Source organism: Corythoichthys intestinalis, chromosome 13 (genome assembly GCF_030265065.1).
Source record: "Corythoichthys intestinalis isolate RoL2023-P3 chromosome 13, ASM3026506v1, whole genome shotgun sequence".
In the NCBI taxonomy this organism is placed as follows: domain Eukaryota; kingdom Metazoa; phylum Chordata; class Actinopteri; order Syngnathiformes; family Syngnathidae; genus Corythoichthys; species Corythoichthys intestinalis.
The window spans coordinates 2,317,015-2,342,140 of NC_080407.1; the positions used below are offsets into that span (position 1 = coordinate 2,317,015).

At 40.2% G+C, this 25,126-nt stretch overlaps 2 protein-coding genes across 2 annotated transcripts; both read left to right on the forward strand.

The window, feature by feature from the left end:
- The first annotated feature begins 2,687 nt into the window (after positions 1-2,687).
- On the forward strand, positions 2,688-4,898 carry rergla (RERG/RAS-like a). The gene is made up of 5 exons (XM_057854448.1): positions 2,688-2,837; positions 3,008-3,064; positions 3,132-3,205; positions 3,294-3,433; positions 4,540-4,898. The coding sequence occupies exons 1-5, from the start codon at positions 2,786-2,788 to the stop codon at positions 4,820-4,822; spliced, it is 606 nt and encodes a 201-aa protein (XP_057710431.1). The 5' UTR covers positions 2,688-2,785; the 3' UTR covers positions 4,823-4,898.
- A 3,563-nt stretch (positions 4,899-8,461) lies between these two features.
- Positions 8,462-19,165, forward strand: il17ra1a (interleukin 17 receptor A1a). The gene is made up of 11 exons (XM_057854442.1): positions 8,462-8,673; positions 8,813-8,837; positions 8,940-9,089; positions 10,508-10,629; positions 10,718-10,844; positions 13,766-13,813; positions 13,890-14,032; positions 14,332-14,406; positions 16,885-16,954; positions 17,511-17,624; positions 17,706-19,165. The coding sequence occupies exons 1-11, from the start codon at positions 8,560-8,562 to the stop codon at positions 19,064-19,066; spliced, it is 2,349 nt and encodes a 782-aa protein (XP_057710425.1). The 5' UTR covers positions 8,462-8,559; the 3' UTR covers positions 19,067-19,165.
- The last annotated feature ends 5,961 nt before the right edge of the window (positions 19,166-25,126 follow it).

The window sequence follows — 25,126 nt, forward strand, 5'->3', positions numbered from 1 at the left end:
AAGGAGGTTGTTGTTTATTTTTCTCCCCAGGCTGCAAGTATTACATTTGTCCACTAGATCGAAATAAAAACATCGACATTGCTGCATTTTACTATCAAATCGGGGACAGGCAGCGAAGAAAATGTTTCAAATTAAGTGAATGGCAGCAAACTCCTCAACTCACGACAACAAGGTTTTGCTGTGGAAAGCTGCTCACTTTTCAAATAACAACTTCATGAAATGGTGCCACATACAGTATATACAGTGGTATAAAAATTATCGGAACCTTTTGGAATTTTTCACATTTCTGTATAAAATCACCATCAAATGTGATCTGATCTTTGTCAGAATCACACAGATGTAAAACCAGTGTCTCCTTGAACTAAAACCACCTACACATTTATAGCTTTTCATATTTTAATGAGGATAGCATGCAAACAATAACAGAAGAGAAAAAAATAAGTAAATAAACCCTCTGCCTAAGGAGACCCAAAGAGAAATTAAAACTCGGGCTGTCAAACGATTAAAATTTTTAATCGAGTTAATTACAGCTTAAAAAGTTAATTTATCGTAATTAATCGTAATTCAAACCATCTATAAAATATGCCATATTTTTCTGTAAATTATTGTTGGAATGGAAAGATAAGACACAAGACGGATATATACATTCAACATACGGTACATAAGTACTGTATTTGTTCATTATCACAATAAATCAACAAGATGGCATTAACATTATTAACATTCTCTTAAAGCGATCCATAGATAGAAAGACTTGTAGTTCTTAAAAGATAAATATTAGTACAAGTTATAGTAATTTTATATTAAAACCCCTCTTAATGTTATCGTTTTAGTAAAATTTGTAAAATTTTCAATCAAAAAATAAACTAGTAGCTCGCCATTGTTGATGTCAATAATTACACCATGCTCATTCATTGTGTTTAAACCCATAAAATCATTTGGACCCAAGCGCCAGCAGAGGGCGCCAAACACCAAAAAACAAGTAACAAGAGCGGACATTAAACTACTGTCATTTTAATCTGTTTGAGCGGGGCATGTATGTTACTTGCGTCAAATATTTTAACGTGATAAATTAAAAAAAATAATTACCGCCTGTTAACGCGATAATTTTGACAGCCCTAATTAAAACCCATTTTTATCAAACAATTTATGTGAGGTGTGTGCCCAATCACTGATAAGTGGTTTAAAGCTGCCCTGCCCACTATAAAATACACAGCTGGTAAGAATTATCTAGATGAGAAGCATTTTCTGATGTCCATCATAACTCGGTCAAAAGAGCTGTCTGAAGACCTGCAATCTAGGATTGTTGATTTGTATGAAGCTGGGAAAGGATACAAAACCATCTCTAAAAGTCTGGACATTCATCAGTCGACAGTCAGAGAGGTTGTCTACAAATGGAGAGATTTTGGCACTGTTGCTTCTCTCCCAAGGAGTGGCTGTCCACCAAAGATGACGCCAAGATTTTAGCGCAGAATACTCAGTGAGGTAAAAAAAGAACCCTAGAGTGTCTGCTAAAGAAACACAGAAATCACTGGCACAGTCCAATATCTCTGTGCTCACATCAACTATATGTAAAACTATGGCCAAGAATGGCGTTCAAGGGAGGACTCCACGGAGGAAGCCACTGCTGCCCAAAAAACACATTGTTCCTTATTTAATGTTCACAAAAAGGCACTTGGACACTCCACAGAAGTTTTGGTCAACTATTTTGTGGACTGATGAAACCAAAGTTGAATTGTTTGGGAGTAACACACGTCATCATGTGTGGAGGAACAATGGAACGACTCACCAACATCAAAACCTCATCCCCATTGTAAAGCATAGTGGAGGGAGTATCATGATTTGGGGCTGTTTTGCTTCCTCAGGGCCTGGACAACTTAATATCGTTAATGGAAGAATGAATTCAAAAGTTTATCAAGACGTTTTGCAGGAAAACCAGAGGGTGTCCATCAGATAGTTGAAGCTAAAAAGAGGATGGATGCTGCAACAAGACACTGATCCAAAACACAGAAGTAAATCAACTTCACAATGGTTTCAGAAGAACAAAATACACCTTCTGGAGTGGCCAAGTCAAAGTCCAGACTTGAACACAATTGAGATGCTGTGGCATAACCTAAAGACATCGATTCATGCCAGACATACCAGGAATCTGACTGAACTACAACAGTTTTGTAGAGAAGAATGGGCCAAGTTTAGTCCTGATCGATGTGCCAGACTGATCTCCAGCTACAGTAAGCATCTTGTTGAAATTATTGCTTCCAAAGGGGTGGGCCACAATATATTAAATATAATGGTTCACTTACTTATTTTCCCCCCTCTGTCATTGTTAGGATACTATCCTTATTAAAATATGAAAACCTATAAATGTTTGGGTAGTTTTAGTTCAAGCAGACACTGTTTTTTTTCATCTGTGTGATTTTGACAAATATCAGATCACATTTGATGGTGATTTGATGTAGAGAAATGTAAGAAATTCCAAAAGCTTTAGATACTTTTTCATACCACTGTAAATGGAGAAGAAAGTAGGGCCTTCAGGCAGCCCCACACGTGCCATTAGTCAAATGTAGTTTACTAGTTATTAACACGCCCCCACCCTCCAGGACTCAGCTGGGAGCCCTCCTTCCTTGGCCCGCCTCCCTTTCTCCTCTAACTCCCCACAGCTCCCTCGGTTCTCCACTTCCCCAGTCCGATCACCTCTCGAAAAGGGCTTAAACTCTTCTGTTGTCCACTCCTTGTTTTATCAAGCATGCTTTTCATTGCTGGGGCTTTTTTTTTTTAAGAGAACATGAATGAGATCAGGATCGCCGTGCTTGGAAGTGAAGGGGTTGGAAAATCAGGTAAGGGGTTTACAAAATCCTCAATTTGTGGAGCCAAAATTTGAATTACAAACATTAATACATGTATGTTCAACTCATATGTGGATTTTGTCACAAAATGTCCTACTTTACGACCAAGATCCTTCTGAAATGAAATTAAATTCAATGAAGTCATTTTGGTTTTTCTGCAGCCCTCATCGTCCGTTTTTTCACGAAACGTTTTATCGGAGAATATGCATCATCCTCAGGTAACTTAAAAAAAAAAAAACACATTTTGGCACCACATCTGTTTCAACAAACGTTTCGGTTCCACAGAATGCATCTACCAAAAGCGCCTAACAATTGATGGACGGCAGATGAATCTGGAGCTCTATGAGCCGTGCTCTCAGGTTAGAACCAGAATAACACGGACACTGTCCTTTCTTACACATTTTCATAACAACGTTCAAAGTTATGTATCTTTCTGGGTCATTACAGGGCAAACTAAGCCTGAACGACCAGATTCACTGGTCTGACGGTTTCATTGTAGTCTACGATATTAGTGACCGATCATCTTTTCTCGCTGCTCGAAGTGTCGTGAAGTTCATAAGGGAGCATCGCTTAGGAACTGCCAAACGGTATGTATTCGTCCAAAATACTTACACTTAATAAAATCATGTTTGACTAAATACGTTTTAACCCTTTATTGCCAGCAATATGAAGCAATTGTCAGAGAATCACAAAATTTGAAAAATAAAGTCTTAAATCGCGTTAACGGGCGGCAATTTTTAAAATTAATCACGTTAAAATATTTGACGCAATTAACGCACAAATGCCCCGCTCAAACAGATTAAAGTGACAGCACAGTGAAAGGTGTACTTGTTGTATTTTTCGGAGTTTTGCCGCCCTCTGCTGGCGCTTGGGTGCGACTGATTTTATAGGGTTCAGCACCCATGAGCATTGTGTAATTATTGACATCAGCTACTAGTTTATTTTTTGATTGAAAATTTTATTAAAAGGAAAACATGAAAAGGGGTTTTAATATAAAAATGTAATATAATTGTATTTATTAATTATATAATTAATTAATTAGTTATAATTATATAATTTATGTATTTTTATTTATATATTTTTTTATTTTGATTTTTTAATTTTAATTTTAATATAAAATGTATATAACTTGTACTAACATTATCTTTTAAGAACTACAAGTCTTTCTATCCATGGATCGCTTTAACAGAATGTTAATAATGGTAATGCCATCTTGTTGATTTATTGTTATAATAAACAAATACAGTACTTATGTACTGTATGTTGAATGTATATATCCATCTTGTGTCTTATCTTTCCATTCCAACAATAATTTACAGAAAAATATGGCATATTTTATAGATGGTTTGACTTGCGATTAATTACGATTCATTAATTTTTAAGCTGTAATTAATTCGATAAAAAATTTTAATTGTTTGACACCCCTAGTAATAAGCGCTCTAATATCTATAACCCCTAGCTAAATCCTGTTTCTTTTTCTCATGGAAAATGCAGTTGCATGTGTTGACTTGCATCCATCATTTTTTTTTTCAAAAAGAAATGTCAAAATTCTGAATTAGTCTCAAAATCATGAAATTTTAGGTGTATCAAATGTGATACATTGGCAATAAAGGGTTAAGAAAAACGGTAAAAAGAAAAAACAGTCCATAATTCGCACACTCCCGGTCTAAAATATTGCTGTCGTTCCCCTCAGGGATGCTGAATCGCTCATATTCGTAGTGGGCAACAAGCACGACCTCTGCCACATGCGAGAAGTGCACTGTGAAGAAGGTCAGCGCCTGGCGGCCGAGTTCCACTGCCAGTTTCACGAATTGTCTGCCGCCGAGCACTACAAGGAGGTGGCGCTCATTTTCTCCAAGGCGGTGCAGGGTACGGGCGGCGGCAAGGCCAAAGAGCGCCGGAGACGGCCCAGCGGTTCCAAATCCGTCGCCAAACTCATCAACAACGTTTTTGGCAAGAGGAGGAAATCGGTGTGAGGCGATAAACATGGACAACTCGCAGTAGCATAGTTGTACCACTTGCTTTAAGCGTGAAAATATACCTTTCCTATTTGACAATAAACTACTTTTTCTGATCTTTCGCTGCTAGTATTACAGTAAACAATAACCCAAATGTGGACCCTCTTCCATCCATCGAGCACATATCTTCATTTCTAATCTACATTCCTCTCATGCCTTCCCCGCACAGGTGTCTCCACGCTGCCATACAAAGTAATAATACGGCAAGGAGGCCTCAAGGAGAAAGAAACACTGTTAGAGGCCTCTCAGCACACCTCTCGTATGAATAGCGCCGTTATCTCTCCGTGTTGTCGGCGGCCAGCTGTTTATGTCGGCCAGGAGGGACGAATAAATGGAAAATTCCATGCAAATGTACTTAGAACTCAAATATAACAGGACTGTACGTTGTCATAATTCCCCTTGCTCGTGTCCTCGAGTAGCCTACACATTACCGCCATGTGTTAGCCATCATGCTCGTACGTCACATCAAACAAATTCCAGGCCTCTGAAGCAGATAGCGACCTCTGACCCTCGATCCTGATTCAGAATTGCTCCGCTAATGTACAGTGGGGCAAATAAGTATTTAGTCAACCACCAGTTGTGCAAGTTCTCCTACTTGAAATCACATTGTTTGATTTTTTTAAAGAATTTATTTCCAAATTAGAGTGGAAAATAAGTATTTGGTCACCTACAAACAAGATTTCTGGCTGTCAATGAGGTCTAACTTCTTCTAAAGAGGTCTAACGAGGCTCCACTCGTTACCTGTTATTTTACGAAATTTCCGGGTCCCACTTTTGGGAAAGAAATTTCGTTTCCGGGTTCGCAGTGAGTCAGTAACACACACACTTTTGTGAAATGTTAAATGTAGAACAAGGAAGAAAGCAAGAACAACAATAACGCTAGATATAGATTGTCACTTCTAAAATCCCCGCGCTACTGTTAAAGTACACAAGATATTCCTTCGAGCAATCAAAACTCTTACCGTTGACAAGCGGGCGGAGAGCCGACACCCCGGTTAAGCTGCAGAGGAATACTAGCTAGGCGTCCGTATACTAACCACTAGCAGACTCTAACCGAAGAGGAAAATGTCCCCGGCTCTTATAGTGGTGCATCACGTGAGATCAGAGATGGTCAGTCCCTTATCTAAGGGGACGAGCCACTTGCCCAATGGTCATCACAAGGACGCCAAAGTGGCGAAGATAACAAGGTTACAGTCATAAAAGCGAATCATCACAATCGGCTGATACAGTCACTAAGGGAATCGACGCAATGTGCTGATTCATTCCGGGTCATATTATATTTCTCCCATCACCTGTATTAATGGCACCTGTTTTAACTTATTATCGGTATAAAAGACACCTGTCCACAATCTCGGTCAGTCACACGCCAAACTCCACTATGGACAAGACCAAAGAGCTGTTGAAGGACACCAGAGACAGAATTGTAGACCTGCACCAGGCTGGGAAGACTGAATCTGCAATAGGTAAAATGCCTGGTGTAAAGAAATCAACTGTGGGAGCAATTATGAGAAAATGGAAGACATACTAGACCACTGATAATTTCCCTCGATCTGGGGCTCCATGAAAGATCTCACCCCGTGGCGTCAAAATGATAACAAGAACGGTGAGCAAAAATCCCAGAACCGCACGGGGGGACCTAATGAATGACCTACAGAGAGCTGGGACCAGAGTAACAAAGGCTACTATTAGGAACACAATGCGCCGCCAGGGACTCAAATCCTGCACTGCCAGACGTGTCCCCATGCTGAAGAAAGTACACGTCCAGGCCCGTCTGCGGTTCGCTAGAGAGCTATTGGATGATCCAGAAGAGGACTGGGAGAACGTGTTATGGTCAGATAAAACCAAAATAGAACTTTTTGGTAGAAACACAGGTTCTCGTGTTTGGAGGAGAAAGAATACTGAATTGCATCCGGAGAACACCATACCCACTGTGAAGCATGGGGGTGGAAACATCATGCTTTGGGGCTGTTTTTCTGCAAAGGGACCAGGATACTGATCTGTGTAAAGGAAAGCATGAATGGGGCCATGTATCGAGAGATTTTGAGTGAAAATCTCCTTCCATCAGCAAGGGCATTGAAGATGAGACGTGGCTGGGTCTTTCAGCATGACAATGATCCCAAACACACAGCCCGGGCAACAAAGGAGTGTCTTCGTAAGAAGCATTTCAAGGTCCTGGAGTGGCCTAGCCAGTCTCCAGATCTCAACCCCATAGAAAATCTTTGGAGGGAGTTGAAAGTCCGTGTTGCCCAACGACAGCCCCAAAACATCACTGCTCTAGAGGAGATCTGCATGGAGGAATGGGCCAAAATACCAGCAACAGTGTGTGAAAAGCTTGTGAAGAATTACAGAAAACGTTTGGCCTCAGTTATTGCCAACAAAGGGTATATAACAAAGTATTGAGATGAACTTTTGGTATTGACCAAACACTTATTTTCCACCATGATCTGCAAATAAATTCTTTAAAAATCAATGTGATTTTCTTTTTTTTCTTTTTTTTTTTTTTCACATTCTGTCTCTCATGGTTGAGGTTTACCCATGTTGACAATTACAGGCCTCTCTAATATTTTCAAGTGGGAGAACTTGTACTTATTTGCCCCACTGTACCCAGATGTGAAGAACATATGGAAGGTTTTTACAAGACTTGACAACAAAAAGCTAATGTTTGCCCTGCTTCTTTTTAGTCTTAGATGTGGTCACGTTTTAACACTAACGGTAACATTTACCTGAATGTTGTTTATTCAAGCATCCTTGATTTAGGTCCAAACTAAAATTGCCTATGACTCGCAATAAATATGACTATGTTCCAGTTTCCTCAGGCTTATACAATATACACAATACCTTCCTGCTGGGTAATCGTTGTCAAACTACTGAGTGTTTAGCACAATGTAAGGAAGATGTTCTTTGCATGACGACATCACCATTTAAGGTTTTTGTATCAGATTTAACCAAATGGCAAGGTTTATTTATACTTTCGGCTGTGCAAACAATCTGGTCAGTTATTCGTTGTTCTAAACGATCATATTAAATGTTATTTCAATTGGAAGTCATGTTAAGATAACAGTTATGTAACGGTTCTAGAGGCCAAATCCTTAAAATAGCAGTGGTTTTACTGTCAAAATAATTTCCCTTCATCCTAATCCTCTTAAACAAAAGAGAAAAAGTATTTGATGTCTTTATTATGCTTGTTTTTTCTGCATTAACTCGGGATAAAAGAAAGAATGAGGCCAAAAACATTTTGGGGTCAGCTTTAATAAAAGAAGTCCAACTTAATTGATCTAATACTTGTAAAAATTTGGGCCGCAAAAACACGGATATGATTGGGATTGATGTTATGGCGCCCTCTTGTGGATAATACTTTCCAATTCACCTTCGTCCGATTTGACTTGTCTTGACAGAAAATAAACATACTTTTACTCGCTCATATTCTCTACCGCTTATCCCCTCGAAGGTTGCAGGGCTCAGGAAATAATTATACACACAAAAAAATCCCAATTTTAACGTCAGTTTCTTAAAATTGTAACCCATAACGATTTTAAAGGTATTTTTTTCAATTTTGTGTGCTTCCAGGTGTGTGACGTCAGGGAAACACAGCCGGAAGTTTTCGCATTAATCAGATGTCCCTCGCTATATTCATGCGCCTGAGAAGACCTCTAACACCAACATTTACATACTTTATTCACTAAGGGTAATCCTTTCATGACAAAACTTGAAAAAATGTCGCTTCGTGGGAGCTTTTTGGTGTGTTTATGTGTGTCGTTGTCGTCAGCGTTGCAAACATTAACGTCCGCTTCAATGAACTGCTCCCAGCAGGTAAGTCAAACATAAACAAACTTTTCATGTTAAAAGCCAAACTTTGTCCCGACATGATTAGAGTTAAGATGTTAAATGAGTTGTTATCGATGTGTCACCACATCTAACTACATCTTTCCTTCTTTTGTTTGTTACTTAGGGCTTGAGATGTGCTGTCAGTCTTAGTGAGTATCCCCCCCAATATTCATAATGGCTTCCTAAATGCGTGAAAATTGACTTGAAAGTAATCTCTGAATGAAAACATTTGAGGTGATGTGTTACTACAGATAACTGCCTCGCGGATGGTGATTGGCTTAAAATTAGGAAATACACTCCAAGTGGTCCACAGGATCTTAGAGTGTCTGTGATGACCGTCCCAGATGAAGTGGGAAGTTTGCATCCGGTTTTGTTTGCTAACTGGACCATAAGGGATGATGGTGAGCAAAGTGCAAAGTATTTCATATACGGTATATACATGGGCATATCTACTATTCAGGCGAAGTAGGCGATCGCCTTAGGCACCCAACCAGTAGGGGGCCCCCCAACCAGCTGCCCTTGCCCCAACGAGCAAGAGCTTGGGCAAGGAGTCAGCAGCACCCTCAACTATTCGTCATGTATAAATATGTCAGCATACCAAACAAACAAATAAAAAAAATAAAAAAGAAAGGCATTTGAATGCTTCATTTATATTCTCTCTCCCCCACACACAATGGACTGTTCCACGACGACGGACTGAGTGTCAGTCGCTTAGCTTCATTTAGCACCGTTTAGCTTTGCTTAGCTCCGTTTAGCATCGCTTAGCTGTTCGTTAGCTTCACTTAGCTCTCCCGCGTTTTTCACGCCACTAAGCTCGCTATTTTTACAGCTCACTTGCTACTTTGCACATCGGCTATCGTTTATTTCGAACACATGAGCTAACGTGCTCTCCATGAGAGCCAAAGTGCAGTGAGGGAGAAGTTAAGAACAGGCCGCTAATGCCTCTTTTAACTTTCTTCTTCTTCTTCACACCGAACATAAAATACACAACAGCACACCCTGTGGCGAAACAATGCAGTACAGTTCCAATCAGTCATACAATAACACTCAACAGCTGGTTCACAGCATTTGCTAACGAAAAAAAAATATTAGCGACACCTCAAGCAATGACGAAGAATGTTTTTTTACGGAGTGAAAAGCTTGCATATAAATAATGATTTCTGGAGTTAATCCCACATACTTCAGAATTAATATTATAATATGTGGAGTAACTACTACAGAATACAGATTCTACACTAAGAATAGCTTTCAAATGACACTCTTTATGACAAATATGATTGGCAATGAATAATTATTATACTTCTATTATCTATAGTAGTATACTATAATAATAATGCTAGAATATTTTTTAAGAATTGTTTTGAATAATGTTGGAAAGGCAAAGCCAGTGTTCTAAATCTTTACGTTCCATTCTTTTGCGCTAGTAAATGCGATCAGCATTTAACCTCATTGTTTATTTGTGATTAATTATTGTTATTTACGTGATTATTTGTACTTTAATAAAGAATTTAAGTGTTCCAAAATGGTTTTGTGAATTAATAAACGTCAACAAAAATTTCATTGCTAAATTAATAAAAAAACAGAAAATTATTAGATTAGTCGACTAATCGTAAAACTAGTCAGCGGACTAATCAGGAGAAAATTTGTCGTTTAGGACAGCCCGAGTGTACCGGAACATATTTCCTCCACACCCTTCTCATCTTTTTAACCCCTGACCCATGAAGAGGGCCCTTGGATATTTTCGCCTTCGGCCCCAAAATTGCCAAGCCCGCCACTGGGTATATAAAACCTAATGTTGAATGATTGCTGTGTCTTTTAGGCAGCATCAGTTACCTGAAAGCCACTGAGCTTCATGTCATGGTGGAGGCTACTAATCAACACCTGTGTGTTAAATATTCTTTTAAAGACAAACTTCGAATGAGGAATTCAAATGATGAAATGGTAATTTGCGTTCTTCTCCACAATGCACGAAGACGCTGTGTGCAACTCGTGTATTCTTGATTTCGTTTTGGTTTTTCATGTTTTTCAGTGGTCATTCTCAGCAAATATGTTGGTGTTGGACCCTGGACACACATATTGGGTTTCTGTCTTTAACATCCCCAAACCAGAAATAGGCCACAGCGACTATGACGTCAGCAGAAAAGTTGTTGTTCCGGGTCAGTACTATAAATGATATATTTTGGGGTTTATCCTTCTGGTGCTATAATACGAGGGCGTAGGTTTGACTACGATATGACTGTATAACCTGCATGTACACTTTTTGCTGGGGACGGGACATTAATAAGATCAAACAGATTGGGTGAACAGGTGTCAGGGCTACATTTCACCCGAATATGAACCTAATTAATTTGTAGGCTAAATAATCAATGCAAAATAAATCTGTCTTGACTAATACTAACTTTCAGGTGTATTGGTTCAGGTGATACACCGTTCAATTCAAACCTTTGTTTTCAAAAACTACAAAAGAAACATATTACAAACTTCCACAATAAATGTCTAGTTTTTAATAGCAAATCTAAATTGCAATATTTTAAAATATATTAACATGGACAATAAATAGAAACTTGTTTATAATCTGTTAAATATCCAGGAATGCAAAAAATGAACATTTGTCTTAAGCCCACTCAACATTTTTCTAAAAAAAAATTGATTAAATATAACAGAAAAAAATTTCTAGGGTATGAAGTAGATAGTACCTTTTCTAGGATTTACTGTTTGTATTACTCTAACACCCCCATTATATAATAAATAGCTCTGATACCATAGTTTCAGGAAAACAAGCAGAATATAGGGCATAAAAGATACTCAACGCCTTCTTATCACGGAAGCCCAACGTGTCCGTCATGAGCAAGATTGACGCACCAACTCTCGCAATCAGTTCTCTCGGACAGTCCAGAACAAATGGCGGGACGCTTTGTCCAACTGATAACACGACTGACAAGACTGACCCTGAGGTGGCAAAATCCACAACATTCGTTGCCCGGATGACAGTAAATCCCGAATCCTCCTGTCCAATCCACAAAACGACAATAATACCAAATACTTCTTCCTGCCCACGGCCCGCCCTGAGAGAGCCTTCAAAAGACTGAATGTTTACTTAAGCGTTGTCATTTTTTCTTGGGAACCTTTTGTTGACTTCTGATATGGTGACCTTGGAATGAGTTTGCCTCCTCGCCTAAGTGTTTCTGTTTCGCCTTGCCGTTTTGATCGCTGTCGACCGAATAAATTGTCAACTTGTTTTCGGTGAGCCTTCTTTAAAGCTTTCAAAATGGAGTCGGTACAAAGGGTTAAGACTAGAGCTGAAACGAATACTCGAGCAACTCGAGTAACTCGAGTTTAAAAACTGATCCGAGTAATTTTATTCACCTCGAGGAATCGTTTAATTTTGCCAGCTCTAAGCATCACGTTTTGCCCGGACTACTTTTAATGTGGGACAACGCGCTGACGTCACGTGTGTAGAGGATAAAGCAATTAAAAAAAAATAAAATAAATAAAACTTACCGCAGCCGACAGCCGCTACAAACGACGCCGACGTTGCTAAAAACTACGCTCGCATGATGCTAGTGTGGTAGCAGGTAATGTCCGATGCGTCTCATAGATATCGCATGTATTTAGGACTAGATACAAAATGACAGACTCGGCCGCGTCTGGGCAGCGTTACTAAACAGCCGCCATCTTTAAGCAGTAGACTTCTCATCGCTAATAAATATAACGTTACTGTCACTCGCTCACATAACGTTAGCCCTTCGGAGGGCTAGGTTTCTATTGATTATGACCACTGTCGATGCATGGCTAACATGTCTTACATACAGGCTTTATTTAATCTGTAAAAACACAGCGCTAGTGTAGAGTGATGAGGGTTTAAAATTAAAACATAATAAAGCTAACAGTCAGTTTTAGCTCAGTAGTCATTGCTGAATAAAACACCAAGTAGCACTGGTCCCTAATGCAGATATCTTACATTTATTTTGAACACTGTAAAAACTCAAAATCCTATCAGTACTTACAGTTTAGACTAACTTAAAACTTAACTAGAAGTTAAAAATAGCTTGACACAAATGGAAATTAAATTGAAACACGTGGAAAAAACACGTAGCTTTCAAGTGATGTGTGTTATTAAGTGTAATTACATTTTTAGGTAAGAAATATATATATTTTTTTTTTTATAAGATCTATAAGTTTTTTGAGTGAAAGCAGTGAATTATTTTTTCTGGTCACATCTTAGATGCAATTGTCGGCTGTTTTCAACAATGTACATCAAAAATACAGACACTGATTGACTGAAAATGGTTCAATATTGGATTAAATGTCTTTTTTTTCTCATGTATATTTATAATTGCTCTTTACCTAAAAAAAAAAAAAAAAAATTTATCCGAATACTCGATTAATTGATAGAATTTTCAGTCGATTCCTCGATTACTAAAATATTCGATAGCTGCAGCCCTAGTTAAAACTAAGGTGGCCTTCTGGCCGGATTGCCAAGTTCCCGCCGGCCCGGGTTCAGCTGGCGCGATTCCGGCGGTCTGGCTAGAAGGTCAGATTCCTTCAGGAATAATAAAAATGGAGCCTTCCTTCGGGTAAAACACGACTGCTTTTGTCTACATGAACAGCCAAACTCAACAAAAAAATGAAAGCTTTTTACTATGATTAATGTATAAAAAATGTCTGTATAGGCTGCAAATATTTTTATTTTTTTTTTAATAAAATAAAATCAAAATGAAAGAAAATTAAAAATGAAAGAAAAGTCATCAGCCAATCACACGGGCGTTTTAGTGGTGAAAATGGAGCAGCACATTCAGCCTGTGAATAGGGGTAAAGACTCTAAAGAGTGAACGTCATGAAAATAATTCACTTAATTATGGTAGGGACTATTCTATCCTTACAACATATGAACTGATTATATAATGCAAATAAGGTTGCTTAAAAGTTGGTGGGGACAATTTGAGCATCATGAAAAGTTGGTAGTGTTATGTCCCTACTGTCCCTATGCAAACCTACACCCTTGCTATAATGGCAGGTATACACAGACACTAAAGTACTGTATCAGCATAACGACTCTGACTCTGTTTGAAATCAGGATGCCAAGACTCTGCAATGAACATGACCCAGTTTTGCATAGACAGAGGTAAGTTACTGCTATTTTTGAAAAATATTAGCTGTACCCGTAGGTGGTGATTGTTTTGTTTTCTGCTGAATTGTAGGAAGTCTATGGGAGTCCAACATTAGCCTGACTACAAAAGACAAACAAAGACTGACAGTCAGCTTCAGTCCTGACCCCCTCTGTGAAGAATACAATGTGATTGTAAACTGTGCCTCCAAACAACATGTTGATCATGTGCACAAGGTAAGTTTAATGCTATTTTGTAACATCACTTTTGCAGCACTCTGTCTCAGACACATTTCCTCCAGAGAAAATTGACCTAGAATATGCAGGTGGGTGCTCATTACAGCATCCTGTGCCGTGTAGCCTAGATTTCCACCTTACATTTTCAAATGTCCTAGTTGTACTGCTAATGACTATTCAGATAAAAGGCATATGCAAATTGTAATTTTTTCTCTCCATGGTAATGGTTTGGTTTATCTTGAGTGTTTTAAGACCATTTGATAATACTGCCCATGTTAAGCGTCATGACTTGTCTCCAGGTCAACCAGACACGCCTGAATGTAACGTTCAGCATCAATAAATGGCCCAGATCCTGCTGCCACTTTGACATTTCGGTAAGGACGATATGAGTGTTATCTTTACTTAAAGTGCCTATGACAGGATAAAAAAAGTCGTAAATAGCATTACTGTGTGACGTAGAATTGTATTTTGAGACGATTCAACTATATACAACCATTTGGCAAAGCGCCGATGACGAGAAATTAGTCTTTTAATCTGCCGTTTAGCCGCGACTAACATTATATGGCTCCAGCGTCCCTAACGGGATGACGTCAATGGCAAGGTCACGGTTTCATCTGATTTACAATTCAGCTCATCGAGGGGGAATTATTCGAAACGAGGAAAATGCGACGAACAGAGCCGCAAAATGTCATTTTTTCATCTCTACAATTTTTGCAGGATATTGTTTTTATCTAAGTATTTTTCCCCGATTGCTAAATAAATGGTATGGTCATGGAAAATAACAGTCTTAAATGGAATATGAAATATTAAAAAAGCATTTACTCAGTACAACATGGCAAAATTACTCCACAATGGTCAAAAACTATCAACTTCTTGCACCTCCCGAACGATATTTTATGTTAGCCGACATGCTAACCCGAACCGAGTGATGTTTTAAAGTCTTATTCTCGCCTTTTGAAGCGAAAAATCACAAAAAACTACCCCGGATCATATCACACGGCGGCGGGGTTGTCGATTCTCTTTGCTGATCGGCGACCCGCCCGGCGGCGAGCAGGTTACAGCTCGTCGTTCCCATGCTGCGGGCAGGAGAGCTCGTTTGCCGCGGAAGCAGCTGGAGAATGAGCGTCCGAGGAACGTCGGAGGAGCGCGTAGCTGCCACATGGTTAACACGAATATGGCGTAAATGAATGCTTAACTACCCGGCGAAGACGTAAACAGTGAGAGAGCGGTGTGCAGTTGTTGTACAGCTAACATGGCAGGATGTGTCTGAGGAGAACTTTTCTACATGTCCGTCCATGATCAATCGTAAGTAAACAGTTCTTTATTTAAACAAAGTTTGTAGTGTTTACTTTGTAATCCCTTTACTCACGGCCATTTTTAACACAAAGTTGCAATTTCTGATGAGGTGGAAAATTTGACAGAACACGAAGAGGGCAATAAGCTGAGTATAGCGCTCTCCCGGCGGGCACGCGAAGGACCGAGGGGGGTGCAGGGCAAGCTGCCGGTCTTCGGCTGAGTGGAATTCTCAGTGGACAAGGAGCATTGTCAGCCACAATAAGCAAGCCACCTCCGTATTAAAACATGTGCCATGATCCCAGTATTCTACATAATACAAACTACAATGTTTACTCACTTCCTCGCAAGTCCAATGGTCCCACAGTTGTCTGACTTGTTTTGGTCATTCTCCGAGGGTGAACGGGAACTTTTTGAAATCCTAAAAGGCTCACACGCCTCTCCCTGGTGCAGCAACAAATCCCTGCAGTACATTTGGCTGGCCTGATGTGAAAAATAAACAAATTCATCCGCAAAATTGGCTGAATCCACAGTCCATCTGCATGCTCTCAAGCAGGGGTGTCCAAACGTTTTGCATAGGGGGCCAGATTTGGTGTGGTAAAAATGTGGGGGGCCGACCTTGGCTGACGTCCTTTATGTAGAACAATATATTTAAGCAAATTTTGGCAAGCCATTATGTGTGTCACATTTGCTTTATATGTTTTTTTAATCAATAAAGTATCTCGCAACTAGACTTTGTGGCTAGGCTTTCGACTGTCGGGCTCTTGCAAAACACTGCTGCTGTAACATTAAACTAGCTTTAAGTTGCTTCAATTTCTCGCAATGTATCTTCCCTGTAATTTTGTTGTACATGTCAGCGTATCTTGTTTGGTAATATCGCCTCACATTGAACTCTTTAAAAACGACTGTCTCTTTGCAAAGGAGGCAGACACAGTTGTTGCGTATTTTAGTGAAGAAATAGTCCAATTTCTACCTATCCTTGAAGCGTCGGCCGTCGCAGTCAACTTTCTTTTTTTGTTGATTGTCGCCATTTAAAAAAATTGGGAGTAAAAGGTCACACAGGGTAATGTTGCTTAGAGTAATGCTGCCTTTTAGTGGGTAAATGAGGAGCATTTAGTGTGTAAGCTACTTCATATGCCGGTAGCAGTACTGCTGACCAATTTAAGTCTGTGTGCGGGCCAGACGTTATTGATTTTATGACAGAGGCTTGGGGCTGGATGAAATTTGACCACGGGCCGCATTGGCCCCCGGGCCGGACTTTGGACGTGTCTGCTCTAAAGCAATGCTGTATTGTGAGATGCTGACCCCGGGTGATTGCACATTCGAATTTGTCCTAACCCAAGACTGGAGCCGTATTTCACTCATTTTCATGGTGCGAGATTCAAAAATTGAATAAATAAAACGAACGCTTTTACACACATCCAAGCGGTCCATTTAATTCAGGAGCATAAAATACCGCGCAAAATCTGAAATAAACATGCATTTTGGTGTCATAGGCACTTTAAAGTCTCAAGTAGTGGACAGTACACACTGTAAGTAAGTGGCTTTCTTCTTTTCAGATTAAACCGATGTTCCCAAAATGTGGCCAAGACTGCACCCGTCACACGAAAACGCTGCTCATTTGTTCAGGTTTGGCAGATGTTGATTTAATATGATACGTATGTTTTTGTTAGAATTCATAACATAATTGTCAACTGCTACCAGACATGTTAGAATTACTATGTGAAGGAGGGTCACAAACCACGAAGGTAAAAGTTAGGATTTTTTTTCTTTCTCGTTTTTCTACAATATTAGTAAAAACAACCATTTTGAAATGTGTTCCTGAAATGGCACAATGTTGTTACATTGTCAGAAGCGCTACAAAAAATATTTGAAGGAATACCAAGGGCTATACCAATGCAAAAATGATTCAATGTTAAGACGGTGAAATGTTTTTAGTGATGTGTAATTCAAGTTCATATTATCATGTATTTCTATTTAAGATTTTATTTATCCTAAAAAAAAAACAATCTCAATGGAAAAAAAATCAAATGAAAATTTGTGCATTGCCGACATCAAACGTTGACTCAAAGGAAGTATGTACAACATATTTTGTCTCGAGCTAATACTTCAAAACAAGTGTCAGGATGAATTTTAATCAGATGAGACGCGTTTTTAAAAAAAAATGTAATTTGACTCTTAACAGCCAATCCCACCGATGCTCCAGATCCTCCTCAATACACACCGGTTATTGTATGTGCAGTGCTTCTATGTGCTGGGGGGTTTGCCATTTTTATGTTCATCCAATGCAGGAAGCCAGGTTAGTCCCACAAACAGACCTCTTCTTCCCTCCGCCCCCTTCCATCCAATCAAAAGTCACATTTGTTTGTAATACCTTCAGGCAAAGCTGGTGATGGCTTGGTTGCTGACGGAGATGATAAACCACAACAGCGACATCAAATTCAAAAAAACCCAAAGGTTTTGGTGATCTACTCCCAAGACCACCATCTCTACAGGGACATAGTGTTGAAGCTCTGCGCCTTCCTTCGGGCAAAATGCGGCGCCGAGGTGCTCGTTGACCTGCTTGACACCACTTCGCTCGGCATGGTCGGGCGCCTCCCCTGGTTGGAGTGGCAGCGACAACAGTTGAAGAATCCCACCGACAAGGTCTTGGTGCTCTGCTCTCGAGGCGTTCAGGCCAAGTGGCGAGCCATCTGCGGCCACCGTCGCGTCACGCTGAGGGAAGACCTCCTGTCACCGACCGACGATATGCTCACCCCTTTTCTGAACCTCTTTCTGCCCGACATGCACCAAGCGCGCAAACACGGCAAGTACGTGGTGGCTTACTTTAGCGACGTCAGCAGTGAGCGGGACGTGCCATCGGTTTTTGACATTGCTGTGAAATACACGCTGATGAAACACTTTGAGGAGCTGTACTTTGGCCTCTTGGACATGGAAAAGTACCAGCCGGGTCAGGTCCGTCAAATTGAGGGTATTGGCGGGGATGAATACTTCAACTGTCCTTCAGGTCTTGCCCTGAAGAACGCCATTGAAACCTTTCGCGCGTACCAGATTGAAAATCCCGACTGGTTCGAGGAGGAGTGCGTGCATAGCGAGGAGGACCTCCTGATGGAAACCGATGCACTCAATGACCAGCGGCAGGGATCGCCCATTCTTGAGTGTGTTCCTCTCATCAGAGACGCCTTTCCTCTTTATGTGTGTGATGCACAAATAAAAGAAAAGGAAAACAGCGTTCAAGTCTTAACCCCTGATCTGAGTACTCAAAGCCAGAAATCATCAGTGGCTGAGCTTGTACCTCATATCAATTCTGTGTACAGTCAACACTCAGTTCTGGCCCACCCAAATCCTCCAAACACTCCTCCTGTTTTAGTAGTAGAGCCTGTTTTATCGAGAAAGCTCTGCCCATCTGCTGAAAGGAAAGGTGGCAGTCAGATTCCAGAGGAGGATGAGGAAGAGTGGCCAAGCACGTCCTCAGTCCTGAACCCCCCGGAAGCAAACTCACAACAGTTACCTTGTTTGAGTGGAAAGAGTCCCTCTCAGAACCAAATCAGCCAGCCTGTAGAGATGCCCGGGGATGAGCCAGGTGCAGAGGGTTCAAATAGTGGATCTGATCAAGGCTACATCTCCAAAATGCCTTCCCCTTTTGGAACTGGCTATAAAGAAGATCCATTAGTGGCTCTGGCAAGGCTACAAGAGGAACTGTTTCTACAAACTCTTGATAGCACTGAGTTGGATCTTTAGAGGAATATACAGAGTATCACAAAAGTGAGTACGCCCCTTGCATTTCTGCAGATATTTAAGTATATCTTTTAATGGGACAACACTGATAAAATGACACTTTGACACAATAAAAAGTAGTCTGTGTGCAGCTTATATAAGAGTTAATGAATTTCTCCCTCAAAATAACTCAAAATAGTTATTATATTAATGGCCATTAACATCTAAACCCCTGGCAACAAAAGTGAGTACACCCCTGTGAAAAAACGTACATCCCTAAATGTCCAAATTGAGTACTGCTTGCATTTTCCCTCCAAAATGTCATGTGACTCGTTACAGCTGCAGAGATTGAAGAGGTGGGGGGTCAGCCTGTTAGTGCTTGGACCATACGCCTCACTCTACATCAAATTGGTGTGCATGGCTGTCACCCCAGGAGGAAGCCTCTTCTGAAGACGGTACACAAGAAAGTCCACCCGTCTCATCAGACCATAGGACCTGGTTCCAGTAATCCATGTGCTTTGTTGACATGTCCTCAGCAAAACTGTTTGCAGGCTTTCTTGTGTACTATCATCAGAAGAGGCTTCCTCCTGGGGTGACAGCCATGCACACCAATTTGATGTAGAGTGCGGCGTAGGCCTATGGCCCGAGCACTAACAGGCTGACCCCACCACCTCTTCAATCTCTGCAGCAATGCTGACAGCACTCCTGTAACGAGTCACATGACATTTTGGAGGGAAAATGACAAGCAGTACTTAATATGGACATTTAAGGATGTACGTTTTTTCAAAGGTGTGTAGCCTACTCACTTTTGTTGCCATGGGTTTCGATATTAATGGCTATATTTTGAGTTCTTTTGAGGGGAAAATAAATGAACTCTATTATATAAGCTGCACACCGACTACTTTTTATTGTGTCAAAGTCATTTTATCAGTGTTGTCCTATTAAAAGATATACAGTGCTGCTCAAAAGTTTGTGAACCCCCTCAACATTTTGGAATTTTCTATTATTTCAACCTGATTTCCTAATCAATCAATTCAGTAGTTTTTTTTTGTTTTTTTAACAGTTGTGTTGTCGAGACAAAATTAAAAAGAGTTTTCATCAACTGATGTAGGTGCAAAATTGAACTGTTTGGTCACAACCAAAACCGCCATGTCTGGCGAAAAGTCAACACTGCATACCACCAAAAGAACCTTCTCCCAACAGTGAAGCATGGAGGTGGGAATGTCAAGATCTGGGCTTGCTTTTCATCCTCAGGACCTGGACAACTCCACATAGTCCAGGGAATCATGAATTCTGAGGAATATTGTCAAATCCTAGAACATAACCTGACGCCATCTGTTTTGAAGTTAAAGCTTGGCAGAAGGTGGATCATGCAACATGATAATGATCCAAAGCATTCCAGCAATACAACCAAGGAATGGCTGAAAAAGAAGAAGATTCGTGTTCTGGACTGGCCCAGTCAAAGTCCTGACCTAAATCCCATTGAAATGCTGTGGCGGGACCTGAAGCGAGCAGTTCATGCCAGACGCCCATCAAACCTCTCTCAACTGACTGCGTTCTGCAAGGAAGAATGGGCAAAAATCCCCCAAAGTAGATGTGAGAGGCTGATTAGTCACTACAGAAACCGTTTGGTTGAGGTAATCTCTGCAAAAGGAGGCGCAATATCCTATTAACTGAAGGGGTTCACATACTTTTGCACACATGATATCTGAGTTTTTCTTAAATCAACCACTTTTGTTAAATAAAGAATGACAATATAACTATTTCTTTTGTTTCAGTCCATTATTTGGAATGTCAGTATTGTGGATTTGGGTATAACTTAACATTTAATAAGGTTATTTTAGTTTTTTTTACAAAAAATCTGACCATCGCTGTGGGGTTCACAAACTTTCGAGCAGCACTGTACTTAAATACCTGCAGAAATGCGAGGGGTGTACTCACTTTTGTGATACACCGTAGGATGATTTCATGGAATGTCATGCATCTTCTTTATACTTGAATGAGGATGTTCCTTTTGCTATCAACAGGAAACCATACTTACCCATCATTTGTTGTAGAATTTCTGTTGCGCTTGAAAGTTTGAAATAAAATGCACTTTTAACAAATTGTACCAGAGACTAAGGCTAGGTTCATACTACAGGTCTTAATGCACGAATCCGATTTTTTCATGTTTTTCCGACTCGAGTGAGGCAATAACTTGACGGTCTGAACGTGACAAGTCGCATAGAAGTGGACCATTTCAAATCCGATCTGGTTCACTTTCGTATGTCGTTCAAATCCGATCTGGGCCACATTTTTCCAGAATGTGGCTGGCGGTCTGAAATGTCAGACTCCCAAATCGGAATTCATGCAGCAATTATGTCAGCAAAGAGCAAGGGGCACGTAGGACGGCAGTGATGTAGGTATTAGCGCCTAGCTTGAACTCTGCTTTTAAGCACGAATCGGGCTTGACCACAGTCATAAAAAAAATCAAATGAAGGAAAACATAAGCCTTACAATTTTCGATTTTCATTCAAACTGACGCACCCACGTCATTTCACGCACACACGTCAAGGCTCGTGTATGCGTACTATCAGTCCATATAAACTTTGAATATAAAACTAAACTGGGATTATTAATGTCTCTTATGTGTGTCCTCTTTTTGGAAATCAAAATATGATCACCCTGGAATTAGGGTTGTTCCGATCATGTTTTTTTGCTCCCGATCCGATCGTTTTAGTTTGAGTATCTGCCGATCCTGATATTTCCCGATCCGATTGCTTTTTTTTTTTTTTTACTCCCGATTCAATTCCAATCATTCCCGGTAATTTTTCCCGATCATATACATTTTGGCAATGCATTAAGAAAAAAATGAATAAAACTCGGACTAATATATACATTCAACATTTGTTTATTATGACAATAAATCCTCAAGATGGCATTTACATTATTAACATTCTTTCTGTGAGAGGGAAAGACTTGTGACTTTGTATATTGTAACTAAATATTGCCATCTAGTGTATTTGTTGAGCTTTCAGTAAATGATACTGTAGCCATGCCCAAATGCATGATGGGAAGTGGAACCATGACTGTGTGCAGTGCTACCAATGGGGTGGCGTGGCTCAGTGGTAGAGTAGTTGTCCCCCAACCCAGAGGTTGTGGGTTCAATTCTCCGCCCTGATAAACTCGCCTAAGTGTCCTTGAGCAAGATACTGAACCCCACGTTGCTCCTGGTGCTGTGTTACCAGTAGGTGGATGGCGAGATACTGTAAAGCGCTTTGAGCGCCTTGAAAGGTGGAAAAGCGCTATTTAACACCATTTACCAATTGATATATCTTCTCTGCGTTGGGAAATAACATAAGGTGTTATGAAAAAGATCAATTGATACCTTGCTTCCCCACATTGCTTCCCATGATATTTCTAATCGTAGGGAGAGGGATTGTAAGGCTTTAGCCAATTAAAAAAAGGCTCCAAAGGCTGCCAAAATTCACTCTACTCATTTTACGCCGCCTTTTCTCTCTATATAGGTAAATCGGCGCCATTACAGAATGAGCGCAACAATGCGTGAGTGGGTCGTGCTGCTCATGCATTAATTGCGTTAAATATTTTAACGTGATACATTTTTTAAAAAATTAATTACCGCCGTTATCGGGATAAATTTGATAACCCTACCTTAAGCCTAAAGACTCTGAATGAGTGTAACATATGATGTTTGTAACGTTAAATACAATTAGAAAACGATTTAATAAAAAAAATTGTATTTATTAAAAAAAGGCAAGGCCGATATTTTTCTGCCGATTCCGATACTTTGAAAATGACGTGATCGGACCCGATCGATCGGAACATCTCTACCTGGAATGACATAGCGCTAGCATGTGTGGTCATTTGTTTTGATGCTTCTGCGCATGCGGGTCTCTTTGCTGAGGGCATTTCGGACTGCGCATGCGTGAAACTTGAACGGCCTCAATGGACAAAGGCAGTCTGAACGGGCACGCCAAGAAAACGGATATGGCAAAAAATCGGATTTGTGCATTAAGACCTGTGGTATGAACCTAGCCAAAATGTGGCTCTTAATTCCACCCCAGAAATGTTGCATCATATCACATACTTACAGTATATCATATATTTACATCTGTTCCATTATCGTAACCTCCAAAGAAGTCCATGGTACTTTTCCAATAAAATATTTATTTAACCTCGATCACACAATACTCTTGTCTTAACATCTATGGTACATCCAGAAGATTGGAATATAGTGGTATAGATTTACAGCACACGACTGGACCACATGTAGGTAGTACTAGTATCTGTAAACGACAGCAAAGAATCCCTGTAAACAAGTTGGAAGAAACAGCGGGGGGGAAAAAAAGTATAAAAACAGTCGGGTTCTAATGTCGTACATTGTTCATTTTTCGTGCACGAGCAAGACAAGTCCATTGAGTGTCCTTTGGTAGTTTTGACGAGAACTGCGCCAGCTCATGCAGGGTACACTACATTGAAAAAGTGACACTTTGTAGCATGAAGAAATGATAGAAAGCAGTCAAAAATGAACAATTTGAAATACTTTGGCGTGACATGATAAGCAACCTACGGGAAGCCATTAAAGCGTGACTTTTACACACGAAGTAAAGGCAAAGGAAGCACTTGAAGCAGCATATTTCATCTGAGCCTGTTTAGTTTGGAAACCCATCTCGAGTCAGATCGTATGACCTACTTAGAGGGGTACACAGGGGTAATCAACAGAAAGTCTGCGGTTCGTGACATCATCGAGCTGGACAACAACTGTCTGTCTACAATTCTAAATGTGATCTCGCATAGTTAATGGGGTTAGGCTATGTTGCCATAGCAACTGCAATCTTCCTGCATCTATGAGCTAACAAAGAAAGATTGCGCTACACCGCGCACCCTGTTTTTCATTCCCAAAAGTCAATTGGAATCTGTTCCGGGTCACACATGACACCTGACATGAGGCAGCGCTACAGAAAACGGATGGCCGGACATTGCACATAGTGTAAGGCACGAGTCAGTTAAAACGCTGACCTGCCTGCTGGGGGAGGAAATCAATTGCACACAATACAATGTTATGAGGCACTAAAAGCAGTCTATACTGTGCAAATATATATTACTGTAGATCACCTTAAATGGAACCTTGACTTAAAACTTGTATCAATTTCTTTTTAATTTCTTTGTACTTTCTGCAGAAAGTCTTTCATTCTAGTGTGATATGTATTTAATACATGGTTGTTACTAAAAAAAGTAAAACAATTCTATGGAGATTTGAGTGGTGAGCATTGTCACAGAACAACTTGAACTCGTAAGCCAAGGTCCCACTGTGTGACTATATTATACAGTGCCCTCCATAATTATTGGCAACCCTGGTTGACGTGTTTTTTAGCTTCAATTTTTTTTTTTTTTTTTTTTTTTAAATAATATGGGACCTTAATGGAAAAAAAAGAGAAAAATCCAACCTTCATTACAAGTGCATTTATTCAGTGGGGAAAAAATCCCATATAAAGAAATAATTATTTGACATCAAATAATGTGTGTCTGGTGTTAATACTTTGTACAACCCCCTTTTGCCAACAAAACAAGGTCTGGGGACTGAGATGGCCATGGGAGGAGCTTGATTTTATGTCTGGTGAACCATTTCTGTGTAGATTTGGCCATATGTCTTGCTGAAAGACCCAGTGACGACCCATCTTCAGCTTTCGGGCAACAGATTTTGATTGAAAATGTCCTGGTATTTCAAAGCATTCATGATGCCATGCACCCTAACAAGGTTCCCAGGGCCTTTGGAAGCGAAACAGCACCACAGCATCACTGACCCACCCCCATACTTCACAGTTGGTATGAGGTGCTTTTCAGCATACGCATCTTTCATTTTCACTGACCCACCCCCATACTTCACAGTGGGTATGAGGTGCTTTTCAACATGCGCATCTTTCATTTTCGTGCGCATTTTAAATCAAAATCTGTTGCCCGAAAGCTGAAGATAGGTCATCACTGGGCCTTTCAGCAAGACAATGACCCTAAACATATGGCCAAATCTACACAGAAATGGTTCACCAGACACAAAAGCAAGCTTGTAAAACATTATAGGAGAAG

Bases quoted from the DNA above. Each gene is read 5' to 3' on its own strand.
- rergla (XM_057854448.1), top strand. From the start codon at position 2,786: ATGAATGAGATCAGGATCGCCGTGCTTGGAAGTGAAGGGGTTGGAAAA. The intron at 3,206-3,293 runs GTTAGAACCAGA...GGGTCATTACAG, and splicing joins TCTATGAGCCGTGCTCTCAG to GGCAAACTAAGCCTGAACGA. The intron at 3,434-4,539 runs GTATGTATTCGT...CGTTCCCCTCAG, and splicing joins CGCTTAGGAACTGCCAAACG to GGATGCTGAATCGCTCATAT.
- il17ra1a (XM_057854442.1), top strand. From the start codon at position 8,560: ATGACAAAACTTGAAAAAATGTCGCTTCGTGGGAGCTTTTTGGTGTGT. The intron at 8,838-8,939 runs GTGAGTATCCCC...GTGTTACTACAG, and splicing joins GAGATGTGCTGTCAGTCTTA to ATAACTGCCTCGCGGATGGT. The intron at 13,814-13,889 runs GTAAGTTACTGC...GCTGAATTGTAG, and splicing joins CCAGTTTTGCATAGACAGAG to GAAGTCTATGGGAGTCCAAC.